General features: G+C 37.3%; 2 protein-coding genes across 14 annotated transcripts in view; one reads left to right on the top strand and one right to left on the bottom strand.

Annotated features, from left to right (window-relative positions):
- Nucleotides 1-8,535, top strand: part of ENTREP2 (endosomal transmembrane epsin interactor 2) — a 112,563-nt gene extending 104,028 nt beyond the window's left edge. For both annotated transcript variants that reach the window (XR_010475248.1, XR_010475247.1), the window contains one exon: nucleotides 214-8,535. The gene's annotated coding sequence lies outside the window, so the exon portion shown is untranslated. The remainder of the gene's footprint in view (nucleotides 1-213) is intronic.
- Nucleotides 1-15,093, bottom strand: part of APBA2 (amyloid beta precursor protein binding family A member 2) — a 101,577-nt gene that overhangs the window by 16,387 nt on the left and 70,097 nt on the right. For 6 of the 12 annotated variants that reach the window (XM_065076092.1, XM_065076101.1, XM_065076091.1 and 3 more), the window contains 4 exons: nucleotides 13,886-13,922; nucleotides 7,982-8,127; nucleotides 6,646-6,681; nucleotides 5,426-5,512 (listed from right to left, as the gene is read on the bottom strand). In XM_065076092.1, the coding sequence (XP_064932164.1) occupies nucleotides 5,426-5,512; nucleotides 6,646-6,681; nucleotides 7,982-8,127; nucleotides 13,886-13,922 (306 nt within the window). The remainder of the gene's footprint in view (nucleotides 1-5,425; nucleotides 5,513-6,645; nucleotides 6,682-7,981; nucleotides 8,128-13,885; nucleotides 13,923-15,093) is intronic. The other 6 variants (XM_065076102.1, XM_065076096.1, XM_065076095.1 and 3 more) reach the window with 1 other exon arrangement.

Raw genomic sequence — 15,093 nt, forward strand, 5'->3', positions numbered from 1 at the left:
ATCACTATTACTGGAGTTCGTGTATAATTACATAGGAAGATAATTTTATAGGGAAAAAATAACGGTAATATAACTTATGTTAGTAGTGCTTATCTGGTAGATATTTTGACAATTTAGACAAAATATTAGAAAAAGCCTCCTAGCTATAAGGACACATAGAAGCCATATAATGATATTTTAAGTCAGCAATTATTTAGATTTTTTTTTCTCAAGGACTGTATGTTGTTCTTCACCACGTGACTGTGCTGTCCCTCCTCACCCCCTACTGTCTACATGTCACCACCGGACTTGAGGTGCTCATCCTCTCTACCTGGAACCACCTTTGCTCCTGCTCAGTTTCATACCTGCCAGACCCTGCTGTCAGGTGAGTGAAGCGTCTGTGTCCTGTTCCAGCATTCACACCATGTGTGTGCTTCTGTGTGACAGGAGACTGCAGGAGGCTCGGGAGAGGTCATTTCAATAGCAGGCTGCCAGGACAATTCATTCAGCCTCAAATGTAGCTGGTGTGCTGTACTGAATCCAGTCTCTTGCCATGGGTTGAACAAGGTTCTTAGGGACATAGTTTAGTGCCAGAGTTAGGTTAGGATTGGACTTGATGATTCTGAGGGTTCTATGATTCTATCTTTGTTTTAAGGCAAAAAGGAGTCAAAAATCTGTTTTTATGGGACATTTCAAACCTGAGCTTTATAGATGCTGCTTACTTTAAAACCTTGTGCTAAGTACTTACATTAATGAAGATAAATCTCTTTATTGAAACAAAGACCAAGAAAGGGCTTCCAAACCATGCTTTGTTAGCATTGTTTTCTATCATTTCTCTATGTATTTTGCCATTGTAGAGATGAACTGTTCCCTTCTTTAAGAAACAGAAAGGGCCCATCTGAAAAATTCCTTCTTGCTGGGGTCATTGGTCAGTTTGGAGGGTTTTACAGACTTCTATTTATTGCTTAAACTGGAAACAACCAGAAGCATAATAGTTTTATTGATCCAACTCGCTGAGGATGTCCCCTTCCCCCTTCACCCGCCTGCACAGCTAGAAACATCCACCAAATTCTGCCTCATTTGGAATTAATGGAATACTTACTATTGAATCAATTTGTTTACTTTGTGACCTCTGTTAGTTTTAAGTCAGTAAATTGCTTTCTGGTGTCTAAAATATCTTTGGTTCTTGGCCAAGACTGAGGTTGTCTCTGCTGGTTTTGGCAGCCGTGTGAATACATATGTGGATATTTCTAATGTGAAGAAAGAAAAACTGACTACTGGTTTGTGGTTTTTTTGGTTGGTTTTTTGTTGTTGGTTTGGGTTTGGTTTGTTGTTTGTTGTGGTTTTTTTCTAATATGACATTTTGGGGTTTTTTGTTGTGTTTTTGTTGTTGTTGTTGTTTGGTTTGGTTTCTTTTTTTAATTATCTGCTAGTGGCTCTTGATTTGTATTGGAGTATCTCCCTGAGCAGCGTGAGGTCAGTTTTCATCCAACTGACCCATATAAGAAGACTGAGATAGCCTCCTTGCCTTGTCTCTAGTGGCAGGGTATCCCCTGACATCTGATCTTCCAAGAAACACTGCAATGTGGTATGAGCTAATACACTATTTGCATCATTTATATAAGCAGCAGCATCCTTTAAAACAACAGCTATGTATTAGTTTGCCATTAGTTGAACAAACCTCGAAGGCCTAAGAGAGGAAGATTGTTCCTCAAGTTGACAAGAGTAATTGTTTTAAGAATTTCAGTACAATTTCAATTGACAGAGAGAGAAAAATATCAATAACCACTGTTTCTTAGAACCACCTGTGCTACTGAAGAGAATCACTACCCATAAAATTATTGCAATGGTTCTTCTCAGGCTTGAAGTAAGATGTTCTATGCTCATCCCTAAACTATGAAAAGTGATAATGGTTAAGAGATGGTTTGGGGGGTGTCTCTTAGGGTTGCAGGGGCTCAGCAGGATTTATAGCACTTATCTCAGTATGGAAAAATGTTTTATAATGGACATCTCTCAGCAGGATCTTGGGAGCTCTGCAGAGATAATTGCTTTTCAGCAGTGTGCACTAAGTATTCTGTAAGGGTGTAATCATACAGGCAGTGTACACAGAGTGAACGGACTGGGAAAACGAATGCATTTAATCTCACCTGCCAAGAAAGTCCTTCTGTCCTTATCACCACACAGAAGTTACTCGAAGGTTGTTTTGTATTTTCCTCTTGTAGGGGTGAAAGCAGTCATTCCCCCACTCCCTCCCAGCTTTTTCAGGTCTGATGCAATTACAATTAGGAATAAGGCAAATAATATCTAGTGTTTGTAAACATGTCTTTACTTTTTACTTACTCCTGACTTGACTTTTTCCTTTCTCGCTCCATACTCCATTCTGCTCTATTTTCCATTACCATTATCTCATTTTCACTGTCTCTCCTCCTTTGTTATTTTCCCATGAATCCCTCCATCTCTACTTATCTTCTTCTCTATTCTTTCCCTCATCCCTTTTCTAGTCCCATCCATTCCATCCTTGTTATCCTTGTATTTCTCCTTAGAAGTTCAGCCTCTCTTGGCCTTTTTGAAAACTTCTATCTTCTCCTGTTTAGATTCCCCTTTCTAAGAATCACCCTTCCTTTCTCTTTTAGAATCCTGTTTGTTATCCCTCTTGAAACACAAAGAACACCTGAAGGAGAAAACCCTAAGTATTTTTCCAAGCTTCCAGGTGATGTAGTCCTGTGGGAGTGTGAATGAGACAGCCTAACAACTGAGAAGGTTTTATGGAACCAATCCTCTACCAGAGGCTCTGCACGTACACATTTGCAACCTCTGCATCTTTCTTTTCTCTGCCAGTCTTCTCAGTTGCCTCCCTCCCAGCTTCACTGAAGGAGCAAGAAGATGGGAGAGGCTGCTGTGATATCTCTGCTGTTTCCGTGCACTGACTGCGAGACTGTAAAGCTGCAGCAGTCAGGGAAGAATTACTCTTGTATGAAGCAGGCATGTGGCCAAACCCAAGGTTGCTCTTACCACATTTACTAAACAGGGGTCATCTTGGGCTGAATGTATTTGGTAACTAAATGTATAAGCAACTAAAAGTGGCAGGGGTGCCATTTCCTAGTGTTGCTGAGGGTAAGACAATCACCAGAGCTGGCTCTGTTCCAACATGGCAATGTACCTTACTGGTGCTACTCAGCATTTTGAACCCTGCTGCATGTCATTTTTCAACTGAGGATTTTACATTTTATATCAGCTGCTACCTCATGTGTGCTATACAACACTACAGATGGATTAAAACACGGATGGCATGCTGCAGAAATACGTTTTATATAATTGATAAAGCTATGAAAGAACAGATTGTCTCTGCCAGCTGCCACACCAGCTGAAATAGACCTGTGGTAATTGCACCAGTTGGGAAACTTCACTAGCACTGAAAAATATTACCAAGCCAAAAATGCAAAAGCATGCCAGCAGCAATGCCCAGGGCAAAAGCCAGAGAGCTTGTAGTTAAAATTATTTCCAATATTGCTATTTTCATCTAGTTAAACAACTCACACTAGATACCATTCCTCATGGTGCATTGCATTTTATATCACTAGAAATCTCAAGGCAATCAGAAAAAGATAACAGTTACTTGACAAAAGTGTTTGTGGTCTGCCTCAAAGGACTTTACTTTTTTACCTTAAAAGGATTGGTGTTCAGCTGAAATGCTGAGCTATTTGAAGAAGGGAAAGAGTGACTTCCACGAAGACTAGTCCTTACTCAACAAAGAGAACTTATCTATTTACTCCCATACATTCCATGTTCATTTTTGATAATTGTCTGTAGCTATCTGATAATTACTACCATTTTATTTCCTGCTAATGCAAAAAGTAGGCATGAGCTTTGATAATATACTCTCTGGATGATGCACCTTTACCATGTGGTCCAAAAAAGCCTGAGCCATAACAAATAGTGGTATTGTTTATCATGGATGAAATGCAGTACAATGCAGGACAATTTATGGATGGCAGATTGTAATACTGCTGCCTGTGTCAGATGGGATATTCTACTCCTCATCCGGCTCCATCTCTTGGGAGTTCCAGTGGCATGTTAATGACATCTGCTTATGCTAAAAGAAAAATAATCCATTTACTAGAGATACTATCATTACCCTCACATTACAAGATAGTAACACTCGAATTGCATCATTAGAAAAACAAATCGTATGCTAACTAAAAATGAAACAAAATCCTAAATGCAGAGTGCTACATTTGTCTTTATTGAAATATGTCCAATAGTTTCAGCTTATTTCTTCAGTTAGGTGTGATATTTCTGAACTCTTATACACTAAGATACAAGTTCAATAACCATTTTCTCTTTCCATCGTCCATTGTTTATGAAAATATCGAACAGTACTACAGCAAAGAAACATGCCCATGAGTCTCCCTCTGCTCTTCAGTTCTTTATCTTGCCATCTATATGGCAATATATCAGAAATAAGTACACTCCAAATTTTTTAGTCTGCTGGTATCTGTTGTATATAGATCATATCATCTAGAAAATATTATATGAGATAAAAAGCCTTATTTAAGTCAATAGGTGATGTGTGCTGCTTCTGTGCTATGGACAAATATATCCCCTGTCATAAAAAGATCTGACATGATTTACTTTTGAAAAATCTGTGCTGACTCTTGCTCATCTACTCACAAACTGCCTACCAGTGGTTTGTTTGGTTTGATGTCTTTCTGACAGTTAAATGCACTTATAATCCTTGGTGTGTTCTGCTACCAAAAAAAAACAACAAACACACCACTAACAAGCAACTCCTAAATATTGCCCTCATAAGTTCTGGCAGAGTATCACTGAAAGGATAGCATAAAGTCACTCCAGTCATTCTTCCGGATTACAAGATGAGTTTTCTTGTTTGGCTGCGTCTGTCTTAACTAAGCACTTTCTAAATGGTTTGTTCTTTAATGTATCTTGAGGTCTTACCATTTTTCAACTGCTGTTAGCTGCATACAGCAGAGTTTTTTAGTGAAAACTAAAGCAAAAAATGTCACTAAGATTGCCCTTTTCAAAGCCTGTCATAAGTGTGAAAATTTAAAGACTTTCTGTAAGTATGATCAAAGTCTAAGAAATCTTGTGAGATTATTATCCTAAATATTGGAATCTGTGTATAAATTATATTCCTTTAATGGTAAACTTGTTAAAACTTCCTACTTATGAAGATCATCTCTTATTGAATATATATATATGTATTCCTAGAAGATAAGACTGATCATTGCTGTGGTCTCCAAATGCTTCTTTAATATGAATAATTACTAATTTACCTTGGGCTAGGAGGATGGTAGCTCAGATATGATTTATGGGAAAATTGGAGGTTAAGTGTTGAAAAATTGAAATTTAGTAAAGTTTCCCACTAATGGTATAAGAGCCCAGTTTAACTCAACATTATTCTTGAGCAGTTTTAATCATAACTTACCTGTGTGTCTGCATTTAAGACTTTGATTCTCTGTGTGGAGATGAACAGATCCACTTCAGTCAAGGCCTGGGAATCTCCCTCCGAAGTCTAAAAGACAGATGCTTTGTTACAAGGGGAATTTGAGTTTTCCCTTATGATGACAAATTCACTGATCGCTTCAAGCACAATGTGATGTGAAGCAATCGCACTGTTAAACCACTACAAAGATGGCTATTCAAAGGTGTTTCTAAATACATGCAAAGAATGCATTTAGTCCATAGAAAGAGTGAAGCATACTCTGATTTTGTGGGTAAGAGTGAATTTTTGGAGCCCATAGGACTGAGAGCTCAAACACTAAAATTCTCTATACCCAGAATAGCAGTATTTTGCTGGATGAGCCTTAGTTCAAGTAAAATTAATCTGACTGAATTATAGGCATAGCTAAGCCTTTAAAGCTACAGGGTAGGGTAGCAAATACATCATTTTTCCTTGCAGTGTTTGATCAAAGAACTGGTCTCTGGCCTGCAGAGCGATGCCTGCCTCTAGCACAGGCTGCTGCAGTCTGGGGCCATTTTATTCTGAGGCTGCAAACGTGGGTGCTGCCCACCGGCTGCAATAGCGCCCTGTGGACAAGCAGCCTGGAGGAACAAACAGGTTCCTGCTGGAACTCAGAGCATACAAAGCAAGCACCTACTTGAGCAGAGATTACTTACATTGCTTTCATCCAAGACCATCACAAACAGCAAGAGTAATTTTAGTGATATTTTTGTCAACCGTATTTAGTTAACTAAAGTATAGTTTTTAACCCAGTCAGATGTCTCCTGTATGAACTGTTCCAGCTACTACCTGGTAAATTTATTGTATTTGTTTGTAAACATTGACAATAATTTAATAAATACACAGTAAGTCACAGGCACAGGAAATACATCTTACTGCTTGGTTAGTAAACTAAAAATAACCATTACATTAAAAAAAGATCTCTCAGATAACATTGGCTGTATATCTGGACTAAACAAATCACAGGTATTCAACAGAAGAAGAGCAGCAGATAGGCACTCCATTAATGAATAATGAATAAAATGAGTTCATTTTATTCCACCAGGTGCTCTACTACTTAACAAAGAAGAAACCAAAATGACAACTTTATGAGGGCCCATAATGAAAGACACAACACTCCATGGAGAACAAGTACGACAAAAACATAAGTTAACATTAGCATTCAAGAAAAACAGTTTACACACCGCTTTTTTCTTGATTTTAGCCGCCTTTTGCATCCTCTGGGGAGCAGCATAAAAAAAGAATGCAGACAGATGTACACACAAAGAGGAAAGACAGTGTGGGAAGTCAGGGGAGCCTTTTGACGATGAATCCAGACTGTTAAAAATTTGCGGGCAGTGAGAAAAGGATGTGCAAGAGAGAAAGATTTCTTTATATCTTATGCAGTTCTCAAGCATAATTTGATTTAATGGCATTACACGTTGTTAACTGATTGCAAAAAAAGTGGTACCAAAGAGCGTTGTCTTTTAACAGCTGCTCATAACATTTATCCTGCTAAATATACAGCAGTTTAAAATGGCAGTACGTGCACTATTTTAAACTCAAGGTTTTCTATCCGTATTAATCATAAGTCTACGTGTAATTGTTAAACAAATCGTAACTCAAGCTCTCTTCCATGACTATCTAAAGTAGTCAAGTATCCCTGACAGATTAGGATTGTTATTAATACACAAAATAGTTTTCATAAGTTAATTGCAGTCAACAATTACTTACTGCTTGAAACATCACAATATGCTTAAACAGAAATTCAGAGGTTTGGAAAGTTTAAAGAACTGGACCTTTCTTGCCTTCCATTTGTTTCTAAATGCTGAATCAGTCATGACAGTCTCTTGCTAAGTAAACGATTTTTCCAAACTGGTTTCCTTCAAAAACATGCAATTTTTAGCAAGTACATACTTTATTGACTAAGCACATAACTCTTCTATTAGCATTTCAATCTACCTCTTCACAGCAGATTCACAAAAAAATGTGAAAGAAAAATATCCAAGCTGGTTAATTAACAAAAGAAAGCATTTTTTTTACATAGCTGTATGAAGCAGTCTGTGCTACATTATTACACAGAAATTGTTCACTGTAAATAACACCAAATCTACACACAACAGTAATGAATCTTCTTGTCCTAAAAAAGTAATAATTTGATATATTGAGAGTAATATCCACAATTTGTAGTAAATTAAAGGAATTAATGACATAAAAGGAAAACCACAGCCAAACAAATATCCTGTACTTTGCCACTGGAATATTTCCTAATTACAATCTGGAGTTTGTCTTTAATACATGAATTCTTCATACAGCTTCCAAACAATTTTGAATAGGCTCTGTAATAATTTATATTTTGTTCCTCAGGGATGCTGTAAGTATTTTCCTAATTAGCACTGGAAACTAATGGTATTTACAGTACTAGATCTATATGTGTGTTAGTGCACTTCAGAATAGGTTTGAAGCTGCAGATCCTGTGCTGTTTAGAGATCAACTGTCAAAGGGTCAGAACGTATTCTACAAACCATGCAAATGCCCTACCTTAACACGGCTCACTGCCTCTTGGGCCTGCATCATTCTTATGTTTTTGGAAGGGTTGCGCTCAGAGAGCAGCTGCGTAGAGCCCAGGTAATTGGCTGCAAAGATGATTCCATCAATGAGGTCTTCAGGTTCACAGGGTCCTGGAACTGACATAAGACATGTACAGTTACTGCCTTGCAAAAGAAGGTAGAGAGATGCAAAACTGAATAAAGGATATGGAGGCTTGAACAACCCTTTTAATACATCTTCTAATATCAAGCAGGTGAAGAAATCCAGTGCAAAATAAATTATGTTTTTCCCTTTAATTATTTCTCAAAAAAATATATTAACTGAACATACAGTATTTAAAACATTGCATAATGATTTGATTATGTAATTCTAGAGGAAAATAATTGGAAGATTTTTGCTGTGCTGCATGGATAAACACATTGGAATTATTTGCAAGTTTCAGAAATGCTGATATGTTCCTATATCATAACTTTCTTACTGTTACCTGTATGACTGTTGCAGTGCATGAGCTAAACTTCTGCTTGAATAAAGATTTGTGTTTCCCCATTTTCTTGAGATGTTTCTAGAAGTACGCAATCCCCAAACATTCTCTCTAGCAAAAATACTGGCAAATACAAAGGCCACAAAGGTGTGCACTTTGCTTCAGCAGAAGTCCACCATGAATCTTGATGGTTAAGAAAGTTTAGGAAACAAGAAAAGTAGGGATCTTGATGCTGTTTAGTCACTTGTGAGGCCTGAATTCAGAAGCTGATATTAACAGAAAAACACAGTTCCCAGGCTGGTACAGACTGTATAAACTGAAAGCTGGAGAAACATGTTTCAGCACGGGAGTTCACTGAAATGTTCAGGGTCTAATCAATGTCATCTGCACAACAGGTCAGAGCCTTTTCCTCTGAAAGCAGGGAAGTCACAGAAGGCAGTTATGGGAAAGGAACACGTGGAAAAAGTAGGAAAAAAGTCATGCTAAAAGAGAGGAAAACAGTGGAACTTAAAAACTGTTCCTCAACAGTTTTATAAAAGAAATTGGCTTTGAGCTATATCAATTGCTAAGCTGCTAACACTTTTTTTTTTAACTAGATCAGTCTTGTGTGAGGAGAAAAATGACACTGAAGGAAGATGCTAATTTAAGAGAAGTTTTCTTGTACAGCGGATTAGTTCAATTTATTTGTAATCAATCGAATGTGGAAGATTAATATGTGGAGAAGGAAGAATATACAGTACACTGTGGTGATGAAAATTACTGAAATAGTGGTTTTCACATGTATCTTTTAGTGAGCATTCCTATCGCTTGTTTTCCTCTTCTAATTTAGACAAAGGCTTCCAACAGAAAATAAACTTGATTAAAAGAAGTTACTTTATTCTTCAAGCAGTGCTGCTGACACCTATACTGCCATGCAGACCTCACATGCACCTGCTGGAAATGTTAACCCACAACAACAACAAAAACCAACACAAAAAACCCCAGTCTTTGTAATTCAGTAATTAAAGTCCATGGAAAGTATATATATTTATACCAGTCCTGCACTGTAGATGTAGATGTATATATCAGAGACCTGAGATTAACTAACAGTGCTCACACAAAATGAAACTATTTGTTTTGCTAGCAAACAAAGTAGTTTCAGGTTTTGAAAAGGTAAGTGTATAACACAGAAGGACACATTTTGCACCCATGCAAATCCAGTAATGGTTTGGATCTTCATTATAATTCAAAATAGAATACTGTGGAATCTAATATTCTCAAAGTACTGAGAAACAATAAAAAATATCATGACAATCTCCTCTGAAAGTGTGAAAACCCTCAATGAAATCCTTGGGAAGCTACTAATATTAAAAGACACTGAAACACTTTATGAAGGCCAAGTCCTTCAATACCTTAAAAAATCATCCTTGTTGCTGCAGAACTAAGTCACTGAATGAAATTAAAGAAAATGAAAATTCCACAAGAACTCCATTTCCTGTATCTCTGTTCTTCTTTGCTCACATCTTTGTACCACTACATTTTTCAGCAGGTGGATGATGTATTTTATATGGTACCTCTTCTGATGATGTTATTCAGACATCTTTTCAGGCCTAAAACTTAACCTCATACATCTGTACTTTTTCCAGCATGCAACAAAATATTAAAGCTGCATCATATTAACATCATGTTTCAAGTGTAGTAAAGAGGGAAATTAATTCAAGATTTGAATTTAATGTTAAGTTAGCATAACTTCATTAGATACCTGCACCAAAAGCCAGATTCAACATTAAAGTGGCTTTAATTCTGTTTTCTTTCATTCACTTCAGGCTAAGTAAATCAGGCCAAATTGAATCCTGGTTGCTTTAACTCTGAAATACACTTACTCACATAACATTTAAATCAGTTTAACTAACTTGCTTTAGTAGTTAATTTTGATGAATTTTCTGCAAATACTTTGTGTGTCCGAAGGCAAGGAAAATTGCAATTCTTGGTATAACTTCTAATACAGTTGTTACCACATCAAGCAAAGACCAAAATTCTAAGAGTCTGCAGGGTTTGTCAACAAAAAAAAAGTTGTGCTGGTTATTTAAAACATATTCATCACTTAATCTACTTCCTTTCTATCCCAAAAGCTCTAGCTGAACTCAGGAGAGCTTGTTTTCTCTTCAATTATTTTCAAGAATGTAAAATTTGTCCCTCTTCTGGTTATATCTGTGCTTTGTATGTCTTAGAGCAAGACATTTTTGTCTTGATTTCCAAGTCATTGATAGGCTACGTCAAAGGCACTTTCAAATAGATGCTTAGAGATCTACTTTTACATATAAATTCCTAGCATCTCTCAGCATTAAACAACAATCCCCACCACACCTTAGGGGGCTGTGAAATTCATGGATATTACAAAGCAAACAACAAACTCTTCTCTTGGCTGCTGGTGACAGGAATGGTGGTTTTAACTCATTTGTCTGTAAAACTTCTTGAAAATGGAAATAACCTAGGGTTTTAAGCAATTTTAGAATCCTAATTGTATTTATTTTGATTCCTTAAAGCTTGGGGTTTTTTTGGTTGGATATGGTTTCATCTCTTCATAACATTATAAAGTGATTGTTTTTTGCAGAATCATTATACTAGCAACAAATTCAGCAACATCATGTATAAAACAACAGCATGTATAAAATGCTTATAGACAGGGCAAAAAAAAAGGCATGTTGGGCAGGAAACATTTTCAGCATACATTTCCCATCATGAAGGCAGAGTAAGTAATTGTCAGGTAAAATAAGACATCTGTTGGAAGGATGGAATGGTATTGAAAATTACCAGGGTCAAATTGGGTTACCCGAGTGATTTCTTCCCTTATCTCTGACTGCTTTAAATAATATAAAAATGCAGATTTGGCTGAGGTCCCAACTCATCAGAGCACTTAAGCATGTCCTTGACTGCAAGCATGTCTAAGGCTTACTGATGAGGAAGGGAAGGAGAAATAAATAGATTTGAAACTTGAAGATCAGTTCAGTGTGAACAAAGGTTATGTTGAGTATTGGTGTTTGAACATTATATAACTGTTTCTGAAAAATCTAGCTATGAATTTCTGCACAATCTTGTCAATGCTATAGAGATTACTTGGTTTTCTACTGATCTATTAATGTAATAAGTATTAATATATTTCTAGACTCAGTAGACTAGGTCTAAACATTTTTAAATTAACGTATATTTTGTATTCATAAAATAAGAAAAGAATACTCATTCAGTAATTCAGCATAACTGAATTTAATGTTAAGAATGTATCTTTATATTTCTCTAAAATCACATGTAAACCAAAGATTCAGGCAGTATTTAGAGACTGCTCGGAGCACAGACGCACTTTAAGCTTGCAGATGAGAACACTCACACTCCCTGAAGGCACCGAGACCTCAGGGTACGTGGCACTGCAGCAGGTTTTGCATAAGGACTAAAGGGACACCTTACAGAATGCCCGTCCACAGGTTCCATGTTTTGGCTGCTTTCTTTACTTCATTGTGGTCGTAACTGCGCAAGGGAATGAGATTCATGGTGACAGGACAAACATGGAGAGCAAAAAAGCCAGAACTCCAGAACGTGGAACTAAGTACCACTACAAGCATGTAGTGGCACTGCTACTCAAACAATTTTAATAGCAAAAGGACGCATTTCCAGTATTTTTGTGCCTGTTATCTAATTTGGTTTTATGTCCACATGGAATATGAAAAATATTACGTATTCATAGAGTTATAGCTAATGCAGTTAAGGAGTTGTGCTGGAAGTTAAGTGCCTGAACAGCTGAATATGGATATAACTAAAATATAGTTGTGGCATCACTGTCAAAGTCCTGGGAAGAGCAGGGAGCGTTGGCTGGCAGAATTTTATGTGTGGTAGGGTCATGTTCCTTTTGGGATGCTACGTAAAAATAGTAATAAGAACCTGTGTTTATGTTTGAATGCAGGGAGCAGTCCCATTAGCTGTCATAAGCTCCCAGTGAGCTACATATATATTTGTATTAGACAATGCCATATAATACCTGCAATAGAAAAAGCCTAATAGATAGCTTATCCTCACATGCTGTGTGACTATAGAAAAAAATCAGAGAAAGCAAAATGTCTGAACTAAAAAATAAAGCATTACGCTATCTAATAGAGTATACTGACCCCTTTCCAACAGAGTCATGAGCTTATTGGTAAGGACAGAAAAATATAACCTTTTTATCCCAATAAAATTAAAATGTGCAGTTGTATCTGCAAGTGCTGTGAGGGGTGAATTTTCTAGTCTGCTTTACAGCTCTACTCATGCTGGCCTCCCTTTATAGTTGTCCACTATACAATCAGTAGATACTTAGTAATAAGTGTCAGCTTTCTTGTCTCTGCCACCTTTGGGGAATGCATCAAATTCACCTCTATTTTGGGCCTGTTAGCCAGTACATGCCAAGTGTTACGTGTAATTTCCTTCAGATGTCAATCTGTGTAAAAGGGGCAATCTTTGAACTTTCCATTTGCTCTAGCTCTTCAAAGAAATGACTGAAGCAGAAATTGCTAGTCAACCTGATGAGATCAGGGAAAAGAAAAATGTGTTGAACATTCTAATATTATTCTAAATTGCAGGAAGTTTTCCCTGAGTTCAGAATGGCAGCAGACATTAAGTTTTTAACATTCATTCATGGTTTCCATTGTGAATGTGAGTAAAAGTGTGTCTGTGTCAGATCTAAGGGATCAGATCCTTAGAAGTTTCCTACTATTTTTTCTCACTTTACAGAGCAGACGTTTCCTTTGCAGGAAGAGCTGTATGCATTTCCTCTACTAAGTTCTTCAGCTGTCTGTGAATCAGAGAATGATAATGTTTTTCAGTATAATCCCATTTTATCTCTGTCCACATGCTTGTGTTAATATATTGACTGACTTTTTCACACAAAAAATACATAATAACGGTACAAAGGAGACTGTAGAAACACATGAAGGCGCGGAGGATTGGCTTACCAATTTTTTGTCAGATCAGGAGAACCTTTCTGTTTGTGCCGAAAACTGAGGTTCTCAGAGTGCAATAATGGGCGTCACATCAAAGTGATACAGGGGCCGCTCTGAACAGTTCAATGACTCTTTCCTTCCCACAAGGTCATGAAGAACAGGGTGTTCTTGTATCTTCATAGATCTCCACCCTGCTGAGGCCCACTGTTAACACCCTTTTTACCCCCCCTCCAGATCTGGAGCTGTCTCCACATTAATCCTTCCAAAAGCTCTATCTATTCCTCCTTTTTATCACCACCACACTCCCACTGGCACAGGGTGGGATGAAAATATTAAATACTTTAATACTTAAACTTTTCAGCTCTATTATCTAGGGCTTGACTGATTTTTAGAACTCAAATCTTTAAAATATATTACAGCATTTTATTCCATTTTACCCTATTTTAATTATGGATGACAGAAACTTACCATCAACAAAACTTGGAAATGAAGACACTTTCTTTGTCTGTTGAAATAAAAATAGGATAGCTGTAACAAAATCTAAACAAACTTAAGTGAATTCATATTATATTTAAACAGCTAACCATTGTTTAAAAAAAAAAAATCAAATTTCTCTGTATAAGTTCTGCATAGCCACTATTTAGTACAGTGAAACACATTACATCACAGTAACCTAAATGTTACATAGTGCTGTTTACCTGGAATCTCAAAAGCATTTTAGGCAGATCCCACCACACATGAAAATGACCTAGGAAGTCAGCTGTCAAGTGAGCAATAGAAACAAGCAATTCCCAGTCCAGTAGTTTGTCTACTGATCACATTGTCTATTCATGATATCCCAAATTTCCAATTAAGAACACTGAACAACAGTTTACAAAGCAAGTTTCTGGGTCAGTGAATAAAAAGAACTGTCCCTATTGGCACAGTACGTAGCCTTACACTTCATCTCAGCAGGGGCCATACAGTGCTCTTCTTATGCTGCTGTCTCTATTCTCAGTAAACAGATACAGTCCTTCCATGTGCTTGTCTTCTGCCAGCCTCCCCAGGTATTCCTGTTCCCAGGAAAGAGGTTGCCTTCTCCATTATCAGAAAAGGCTTTATAAATGTGCCTCTTCATTAATGTAACAGGCTACAGGCTAAATATGGTCCATGTTTTTGAGATAACAGACTTCTACTTTTAAGTCTGAATTTCATTTCATTGTGTCTAGCCTCCAGCATAACCTCGTTCTGCATTCTTAATGTCTTCTTTGCTCCGGTCTTCAGTGACAAGACCTGGTCTGCCTATCACTGCACCTTTTTCATGGCTGACTGAGCCAGGACACAACTTACCACAGAGGCCACTCGAAAAGACGTGAATCATTTGAGCCCTCAGCACTGAATGATGTGCTTGGTATTATGGGTTAAAGAGAATTATTCCCATGGGAATTAAGCAGTCCTTTGGTTTTGAAGACTGACAGTGGGAGTGGGGGGAGAGAACAAAAAAGCAGAAGCTTTGATGCTACTTTTGCTCTCCAGTAACCCCAAAAGAGGATTTCTGAAGTGGTGTCCCTATTCTGTATGCCATCAGAAAATTTTAGGCATGAGTACGTGCCGTGGACAGTCACCTAAAATGAATGTGGCAGCAACAAATTCATGGGTATAGTTCAAAGGCTTTTCGGAACATGCAGACATGGTAT

Source organism: Columba livia, chromosome 11 (assembly GCF_036013475.1).
Source record: "Columba livia isolate bColLiv1 breed racing homer chromosome 11, bColLiv1.pat.W.v2, whole genome shotgun sequence".
NCBI classification, from domain to species: domain Eukaryota; kingdom Metazoa; phylum Chordata; class Aves; order Columbiformes; family Columbidae; genus Columba; species Columba livia.